General features: G+C 45.8%; 1 protein-coding gene across 1 annotated transcript; it reads left to right on the top strand.

Moving 5' to 3' along the window:
• The first annotated feature begins 746 nt into the window (after positions 1-746).
• Positions 747-9,777, top strand: LOC119402625 (growth hormone secretagogue receptor type 1). Its single transcript, XM_037669749.2, has 4 exons — positions 747-1,048; positions 4,727-5,001; positions 8,109-8,275; positions 9,215-9,777. Exons 1-4 carry the CDS (start codon positions 785-787, stop codon positions 9,655-9,657), a joined length of 1,149 nt encoding a protein of 382 aa, XP_037525677.1. The 5' UTR covers positions 747-784; the 3' UTR covers positions 9,658-9,777.
• The last annotated feature ends 274 nt before the right edge of the window (positions 9,778-10,051 follow it).

Below are 10,051 nucleotides of genomic sequence, written 5' to 3'. Positions count from 1 at the left end.
GCTCAATTTTCCTGCGGTAGTTGCCGTTCGGAGAACTGATATTTTAATATTTTTTGTGCATATCTATAAAACGATCGCAAAAATTTTAATTTCTTAGTAAAGTGCGGACACTTTGAATGCGCATTAATTATTTTTATGCAACCTTTTTTTGGTGAATGTATGGCTCTTGTTTTAGTATCAGTATTTACGTAGAAAAGTAGAAGATACCGTTTATTTCAGAAGGAAAACCTTACTTACCATCGTTTGCTCCAATTGGCAAGTGAGAGTTTGGCCGATTTGACGGACCTCTGAAAGACGCGTGTTCGAACCAGGTTGGAGCGATCGCATTTCGATGGAGGCAAAACGCTAGAGGCTGGTGTACTGTGTGATTTCAGTGCACTCTTAAGATCCCCTGGTGGTCAAAATTATCTGGAGTCCTCAACCAAGATCTCTCATAGACTGAGTCGCATTGGGACGTTAAGCTCCATAACACAGCCAACCAAATTTATTATATTTCTAATTCAGTTGTAAGTTTCAAATGGTTTGTCATAAACGAAGTATGTACGAAAGTCCAACAGTATACAGAAAGAAGAAAAAATAATTTTTTCTGAAGTTCTTACTTTTGAAATGAGCAGCTGCGTGTGAAGCAGTGCTCTTTTATAGAGAATTCTATGCAATAGATAACTGTAATCTATAATGCTGTAACTGCACGTAAATAATGAACTTTTCAGAAATCATTGCGGCCATCTTGAAATTCACCTCAGATTTGGTCGAGTCGTCGACGCCCGCCGGCGTGAAGCGAACCATGTCCTCCAGCCGTCAGCGCGTCCGCGCTGTGTCTCCTGGTCATCCATCGGTGGCCATTCAGGTGCTGGACGTTCTCAACGCGGCCTACATTCCGACAGTCATCTACCTGGGACTCGTCGGTAACGTCCTCTCCCTCATCACCTTCCTCTTCACGAAGCTCAGGAGCCGCACGTCCAGTCTGTACATGGGGGCACTGGCCGTGTCCGACTCGGGCTTTCTCATCGTACTCTCATTTGCCTGGCTCAACGAACGCGGCATCAACGTGAGTCAAGGCCAAGTCTTTCTTTCTCCAGTATTGGGCAAAGGGGTTCGAACGTGTCAATAACACTAATATACAATTTAAAAAGTAGTGAAGGTTGCATTAAGTCGCGCAAGGCCTGAAAGTGCCAATATGGACGATTCTGAAGACTAATCTGGTTGCTTGTAGGTTTTTGCTAGGCTACAGCTAGGTGATGCTAGTTTGTTTCTAGGTTACTTCTAGGCGGTCGCATTTCGGTGGAGGCGAAATGGTAGACGCCCGTGTACTGTGCGATGTCAGAAGAACACCAGATGGTCAAAACTTTCGGAGCCCTTGACTACGGCGTCTCTCATAATCATGTCGTGGTTTTGGGACGTCAAACCCCAGAGATTATTTATAATTATTATGATTATTATTGCTTCTAGCTCGTTTGCAAACTTTAGCTAGTTGATGCTAAGTTGTTTATAGCTTACTTCTAGGTTGTTTTAAGGCTTCAGCTAGATGATGCTAGATTGTTTCTTGGACGTTGCTAGGCTTTTAGCTAGGTGGTGCTAGGGTGCCTCTAGGTAGCTGCTACTCTCTTAGCTATGTTGTTTTCTACGAGTACGTTGTTCTTAATTCGTTCCTGGGCTTTAGCTAGTTGTTGGGATGTTTTTCGGTTATTGGCTGTTTTGTTAGACTTCACAATCGTCCACGTTCACCGTTTCAAGCCTTATCCGGCTTAGTGCAAGCTTCACCCTTTTTAACACGAAAGTGTTTTATGCCGGGGTCCACCAAGACTTCAGTGACGTATTTCCGTCACGGAAATGACGTCGAAAAAATATACACAATCAGATGGTAAAGAAAGAAGAGGTACCGTCAACGGGCATCGAACCCACGACCGCTCGGTCCGAAACAGCAGATGCCGGGCACGCTATCCACTGCGCCACGGTCACAGACTCCGGAGGCTTTACGAACGCGCCTTTTATATCTACCATTCTCCCGGTCGACTGGGTGGTGTTGACCTCTGGGAGTGGTAAGGTAAAGTATTTCGTCATTGCTGTGTGGCCTCCGCGACTAGCACCTGCAACGCGTTACGCGTCGGTCCCATTCGGCGCGTTTTCAATAGAAGTTGAATTTTGGCAATGACTTGACACACCGCGAGGTGGCGACCTTTGCCCAAGCGTCGTAAAAGCGTCGGCCTCGCTCAGCATCACGCTAATACAAACCAAAAAGAGCTCTGCGACGCGCGCCTGCCTCACCTGGCTGTAACACCGCGTTCCATGCTCACGCGCTCGCCCCGAGAAAAATCGCGGCCGGGCTACCGGGGCGGCACGACGCGCTTCGCGTTTCTCTAGTCCGGCCGTGGTGTTCAATCACATTTTAACATGCCGCGGGATGGCGACCAAGTTCTGCGTCCAATATGCGACGCTCTTTTGGCTATCACACCTCGTTCTCTAATTACGCTGTCACCGTTAACTACTACAGCTACCAAAATGTTTTGTGTAATCATTCAACATGGACGCTAGTCGTCGGGATGGAGATTTGCCACCCATCATCAAGGTGGGTGCATCTACGTTAAACGGTGCTATAGCTGCCAGATATCAATATACATTGTGCAAACTCTCTTATATCAATGTGCAGTAAGCATTCAGTTACTTCTGTTAGGGCACGCTTTACTTTCGTGTTATTCCGATTCCTATGACACAGGGATCAAACATCTTTTTTTTTTCTTTCGTGTTTTTCTCTCTTTCTTTCACGTGTCTCACGTGCTCCACTTCGCCGAGCTGAGTTTTCGTTTAACGCTCGCACCTGCTGTACTTGGTAGTGGGGCTTGACTAATTCTTGTGGCGCACGCCCACCTGAAAAGTTTTGCACGACGGAGCACAACTTGCCCATAACCTAAACGGCTTCACTCTAAAGTGAATGAAGAGAGCACGTGCCTGTCCATGATGATGATAGTTTTTTGTACACATTGTACAAAACAAAGTTTTTACAGCCGGCTTAAGCAGCTTCGCTGTATTGTCTACAGTGCTAAACATAGTGAACACTCACTTCAAATTACATAAACACGAAGCTGGATGGCTGGCGCTCGACTTCTCCGTAGCCTTTTGTATCGACAAGATGGCAGGTAGAACATCGGCTCATACAGGTAGTAACCTTGCACTCACATATACACACACTTACTACAGCACTACAGACTATGCCGTAGAACCTTCCCTCCACCACACGCAAAGCTGAGCCGGGCCGATGCTGCTGCTTGTCACCAGCTCCAAACTATACGCCGTGCAATACGCTACATTTTATACCCCACACAGTACCCCGACCTATGTTCTTCCTGTGGAGAACGCCGAATTTTGTACCATTCCTCGAGCGAATGCCCCAAACCACCCGGCTATCTAGAATACGAAATGCCTCCCTATTCCAGTGGGAAGCCGCTCATTCCAGCAAAGTCCTGGACAACCTGCGCATACTGATTGACCAACCCACCCGGACCACAGCAGCGAGTAGGACCCTGGACTGAGCGCTTCATCCTCTGGGACTTGACAAGAAAAAAAAGAATTACGCCATCTCCCGCTAAAGGGGACCATGAGGCGATGCGAAACTGGAGCACTTGCACGATCGCGTTCCGTTGGCATTCGTTGGGCATGCTACCGACCTCGCGTCGTGGAACGCAAAGAGGAACGCTACGCGCGTCGTGTCTCCCCTCTAGCCTGGCCGTTAATTCTCATAGGGCGAGCGTAGAACGTGGTCGACAGGCGTGCGAGTGGGGGAGCGCAGGAGAGGAGAGAGAGGGGACGCGCATGCGCTGGCGCTCATCGCGGCGTTGCGCAGGAGAGGGCGAGAGGAGGTGTGGAGCTGTGTGGAGAGGGTTTGCGCATGCGCACTAAGGGTGGTCACGCCGCACACCACCACCGGATTGAACTCCGCCATAAGATGCTTCGCATCTAAAAAACAAAATATAGTTTTCTACACGTACATCAGATGTGCTTGGAACAGCTTGCTTCATTATGTAATTCCGCGGCGTGCGCCACTTAAACGTGCGAGCTCATGGCATCGTCAAATTCAGTATTCCTTCATAATTTCTGTGCCCTTCAAGAAACACTCACCTATTCATTTACATTGATTATGGACGCCACTTCAATCCCTGGGGAAAGTGATCACAGATATTATTTAATAATCTAACAGACAGTGAGGGTAATGAAATCATAGGGGACAATATTTATAGTTTTTAAGGGCCCCTATGCTTTCCTATGACCCCATTGTCTGCAGGATCTATTGGGTTGCGTCGAACAAAGAAACAAGCGCCTCGAACCATTCCAATTCTTTCGTTATTTCATAGTAATTATGTTGTGTATATTGACTTTCTGCTTCATTCAGCAGGCTTTCTCTTAATATTCAATTGAATGTATACATGGGCGTCGGCGAGATTTTGTCTTGCGGTTGCAAACCCGTGTTGGGTCGCCGGTGTAGGTGGGAGCGCTGGAGTGGATTGGGTGGGGGGCAGTGTTGGCGTGGCTTGGGGGGCGGGGGGGGGGGGGGCAACTCCTACTTTTGCACTCCTCGATCGACGCCTATAAATGCTTAATATGACATTTGTATAATATGGCAAAATGGTAATGTATAAGTTGCAGATTTGTTGTTGAACAGAGAATAAATATAGTTCGAAGAAAAGAGAAGTAAGTAACACTTGACACTCATAAAGTGGCTTTACTGGCGCAGGTGTACCGGCACGGGCTCTGCCTCGTCACCGTATTCTTCACCTCTGTCTTCGCCTGCTGGTCCGTGTGGCTCACGGTGAGCTTTACGGCCGAGAGGTTCGTCGCAGTGCGCTACCCTCTCTGGAAGCTGAACGACAGTTCTCCCAGCAGGAGGCCACGCCTCGTCATTTGCGCCACTGCGTTTCTCAGCTTGACGCTCAACGCTCCCTTGTTGCTCTTCGTGCGAGTTGGCGACGGAGAGTTCTCCGATTGCAGCCTTCACCCCACGTATGAGAGGTGAGCTTGACCTAAATGACGTCACACTCTTAACTCTATGGCGCGTTCATGGAAATATTGCGGCCAATGTATATCGAGTTGTTTTTTTTTATGAAACGCGTTTAGGAGTAGTTGATGCCTAGGTGTAGCTCCGGCTACTCCTGTTTTATGACGTAATAGTTCTCAACGTTTGTCGATCACCACGAAAACACTACAAAATTGGAGCACAAATACACATCCACGACCCTAATCTCAGTGCTACAAAATTTACACATGCATGGACGTTCACATGCCTTGTCCCCATACTGCAATATAATTCTCCACACAATAGGAATGTTCACACACACGAGAAATCCACGCTTTACAGAGAAGCTCATCAAGGTGACCACACAACATTCAGTGGCACTTGCCCGTAATGATCCGAGTATGAATGATGCATGTTTGTTTTTTTCAGAGCAGCGTTTTCGACCATCGACATGGGGCACAAAGAGCGCAATCACAAAGAGAGCATCAAACGTACTTTTCTTCCAATAAAGACAAGCCATATGTGTAAATTACACTGGCTTATTTCGTGAACATACGCCTTGCCTTTTCCAGGAGCAAATGTATGGTGGACAGCTAAGCGGTTACTCTGTTACTTCTGCTTCTGTCCTCGTCTCGCATTTCTCCATTGAATAGAAATACCTCATTCTTGGAAATTAAACACTCTACGCTACCTCTTCATGCTGGTCGCGGTGTATACAAAGGCTATGTTGGCCGGTAGAGGCACCAATAAGTCCGGCAAAAGGCAAATCTAGGCAAGTTTGGATTGAACGATTTAGTCCTTCTGCTCTTCGTGCTGGTATTGAAAAATATAGAAACTGCGAGGAAGAGGCTTCACCACAGTATGCGGTGGTCCTGCATAATGTCGTCATGGCAATTTATTCATCTATTTATATTTATTTGAACGTACTGCAGGCCAGCATCGCCCAAGCAGGCGGGGCATGTACCCATAAATAAAGACATGTCTGGCTTGGTATGTACAGGGCTACAATGCTCACGTGTTACACAACAGTATGGTATTGTACAACACAGTAAGGATTGAACAAATATAAAATAAGAATTCGTAACAATCATAACACATGCTCGTAGAGCAAAATTAAACACAAAATCATCAGGAAAGAAACCTCCATTCTAACAGAAAATTTGTTCTCCCAGTGGCTCAACGACATTTGAGAACCTTATTACTGAATCTGCAGGTGTTTTCCAGTCCGATCCAGTTCTAGGAAAGAAACTGTTTTGAAATGCTTCTGTTTTGGCGAAAATTGGTTGCAAAAAATGAGCTCTTTTGTGTCTTGTTTCGGGTGCTGTAGGCTTAGGAAACGAAATCTATATAAAATAACGTATAAATGGTGGTAAGAACCAGAGCATTGCCTGGACAACGCGCTAGTGCGAATAAAGACGAAGTGATTACTTTGGCATGTTCCTTCTTTCGTTGACGGTTTTATTCTTTCATACATTGCTTTGTTATGAATATTTTCGTATGTATCTCAGAGTTGTCATTCTATTATTTGCTGTCATGGGCCACATGCGTGTTTCTTTTTGTATTGTCGCTTTCCGCTGCCTGTAATTTTTGTAATTTTTGTAATTTTTGTAACTTTGTAGTTTAGTTTTTTTCTAGGTGAAGGGGCCAGTCAAGCTGTGAAATGCTTTTTTCCCTTCGCACCAAACCACGTATACAGTGTATTTTCGTGTACTTGTCACGTGGTTGAATAAACTCAAACTCAAGTTGACTGCTAAGGGCTCGGTTTTCTTTGTTAGAGACAATATTAATGAGAACTAACAGACAGTAATGCCAAGGAAGGTATAGGAGGTGTTATTTGTAGTAATTAGAATATAAATGTGAAGAAAGTAAAGTGGACGAAAAGATAACTTCCCGCCGGCAGGGACCGAACCTGCGACCTTCGAATAACGGGTTCGACACTCTACCACTGAGCTACGGCGGCGGTCATACTCTCATCCACTTTATGAAGTATATATGTGTATTTAAACCTAGGAGTGTTCGTCAGGGCCGATCGCAGCCATGACAGCGAGTGGGGAACACTCTCATTCTGCCTGTTGGCGTCACGTAGCACGTGATCTTTTCACGAGCTGGCAGGTGACCAATAATCCCTCGTATACTGCCTGAAGGCATCAAGTCTGCCAGAACGAGACCCTTGCTACGAATGAAGGAAAGATGACTCTTGAGGGCTCGTGTTTCTTTGTTAGACACAATAGTAATGAAAACTAGCAGACAGTAATGCCAAGGAAGGTATAGAGGGTGTTATTTGTAATAATTAGAATATAAATGTGAAGAAAGTAAAGTGGACGAAAAGATAACTTGCCGCCGGCAGGGACAGCACCTGCGACCTTCGAATAACACGTCCGATGCTCTGCCACTGAGCTGCGAGGGATTATTGGTCACCTGCCAGCTCATAAAAAGATCACGTGCTACGTGCCGCCAACAGGCAGAATAAGAGTGTTCCACACTCGCCGTCATGGCTGCGATCGGCGCTGACTAACACTCCTAGGTTTAAATGCACATATATACTTCATAAGGTGGACGAGAGGATGACCGCCGCCGTAGCTCAGTGGTAGAGCATCAGACGCGTTATTAGAAGGTCGCAGGTTCGGTCCCTGCCGGCGGCAAGTTATCTGTTCATCCACTTAACTTTCTTCACATTTATATCCTAATACTACAAATAACACTCCATATACCTTCTTTGGTATTATTGCCGGTTAGTTCTCATTAACATTCTTTCGTTGACGTCATCTTTGCCTGCAATAAACACAGGAAAGTGTGAAATGTGGATGAAAGAAAAAAAGCGTGCCACGTAAGGTGTGCGCATGAAACGTGGTGTGACAAAACGCGCTTGCAGAACTTGTATGCGCGATTGCTTTTTTAGCGATTTGTCTATATCACCACACGAATATAAAAAAACGTTACAGTGGCCCGAAAATGAGATCACTATTTACATAGAATACGGCTCACGTTTCAATACAAACCTATTTTGCTATAGAATGTGGTCGCCGTTTTCACTGTGCCAAGATTAGGTGCATTTGTTACTTTCTGTATCACGCTGGCTTTCTTTCTCTTCTTGGAATTTCAGCGCGCTGTTCTACCTGAACATCCTGGACACGGTGATTACATTCATCGTGCCATTTCTGCTGATCACGTTCATGAATTTCATGATTGCCCGGGCCATATACCTGTTCTACCTTCGTTACAAGAAGCAGCCTGGTGTATCTGATATCTCGATGGAGTGCCAGGATTTCAGTGAGTCTGGCTCATGCCTTGTTATTCCTGCTACAGTGAACAGGGAGTCCACCGTGGTAGATGCAGGACATAGTAACGTTTCAAGTGAAGCAATATATTTACCTATTGACGCCTTCACCAAACCAAAACGACAGCGCTAGGTAACCTGCATGACAACTCGTTGAGAAATTCATCTTGCGCGCATTTTTTACTGATAAACCGTGCGGATTTAATGAATCAAAACTACGTTGATCATTTGAAGTAGGCATGACATTGCAGATCAAATATTGACTATTAAGTGGAATAATCAATAAAGAAAATGCGTTGCGCCAAGTGACAAGGGCAAAAGAGTTTTCAGCCGCAGACACAACGGTCTTTTCGCTAACGTTCAAATGGCCACCTTAAGCGCTTTAGCTTAATCTGAGTTATGTTTGCCTGAATCTGCTACGTCACATAACTAAGTGTTCAAATCTAACGTGCAAGGATACATGACCACCTTTTACAAGTACTTGTCCGCTTATCGAAGCGTATAGACCAGCCTGGCCTGTGTGAGGCACTTTGTACCTCAGTTTACACAAGTTTTATTATACAGTGTGCTTAAGTCTGCTAGACCTACCTTTCATTTTGTGTCTTATGTAGCTGAAGTAGCTTAAGGAGAGCAATCTAAAAAACGGCAGGAATTGGAAGATGGAAGCCGCGATGAAAAAATCCGTAAACAGGGGCTGGGTGCTCGAGCTAACGTTTCGACAAGTGGACTTGTCTTCTTTAAGGCTGGAACGTTCAAGGCTGGACAGTTCCAGCCTTGAAGAAGACAAGTCCACTTGATGAAACGTTGGCTCGAGTACCCACCCCCTGTTTACGAATTTTTTCATAAGGAGAGCAAAAAATATGGTACAATGTTACCTGCAAGTTGCTCATTTTGACATTTTGGCTTTCATTTCTTTTTCCTGTCTTTTTCAGCTTCTTCGGCACGTAGGCTAAACAGTGACACGGTGGTCTCCAATGATGCTACAGTAACGGCGACAAGCGGAGGAGGAATAGCTCATGCCACTCAGATCAGTATCACGCGCATGCTCCTGCTGGTGTCCACAGTCTTCATTCTTCTCAACCTCCCGAGCTACGTCATGAGAATCTACGTGTTCCTGCTGTCTCTGGGACACTCGGAGCTTCAGGACGCCGAACACAACTCCCTGCCCTACGTGCTGCAGCGCTACTTCATGCTGCTGTACTACACCAACTTCGCCATGAACTTCGTCCTCTACAGCACCAGTTCTCGGATGTTCCGGGTAGCGCTGTGCGAGTACATGCAAGGCAGGTGGCTCGCGCTGCGCGAGTCTATGGCCGGCATGAGATCCAGCCTCGGCCGCTCTATGACTACTCAGCACGAAGACGTGATCATCTGAACATTCCTGCATCACTATGCAATGAGGCCACATTCACTCATTCCTGCAGCTGTGCGTAAAACATGGCTGCAACGTGGGATGATCAAAGGGTTAGAAATAGACGGAAGGACTGGGAGGTTAGAGAGTTATCAGGCCGGCTGGCTACGCTGTATCGGGGGAAAGTGGTAATTAGAATAAAAGACGACAGAAAAGAGATGCCAGGAAAAAAATAAATAAACGCAAAAAAGGGGGGAGAAATGAGAGAAGAATATGACCCCGATTAAAGAAAAGCCGAAGCACTTTTTGAAAAAAAAAAGTACTTTAAAGTGGGTAATCACAGTTTGATGCCTGCGGAATTAGAAAACTGATGTGAGTTCTCAAGAGTGAACGTAAATAGAAGTGTTTGGCACGAAAC

Source organism: Rhipicephalus sanguineus, chromosome 8 (genome assembly GCF_013339695.2).
Source record: "Rhipicephalus sanguineus isolate Rsan-2018 chromosome 8, BIME_Rsan_1.4, whole genome shotgun sequence".
NCBI classification, from domain to species: Eukaryota; Metazoa; Arthropoda; class Arachnida; order Ixodida; family Ixodidae; genus Rhipicephalus; species Rhipicephalus sanguineus.
The sequence above is the reverse complement of the archived record's forward strand: the minus strand, read 5'-3'. Positions and strand labels throughout refer to the sequence as shown.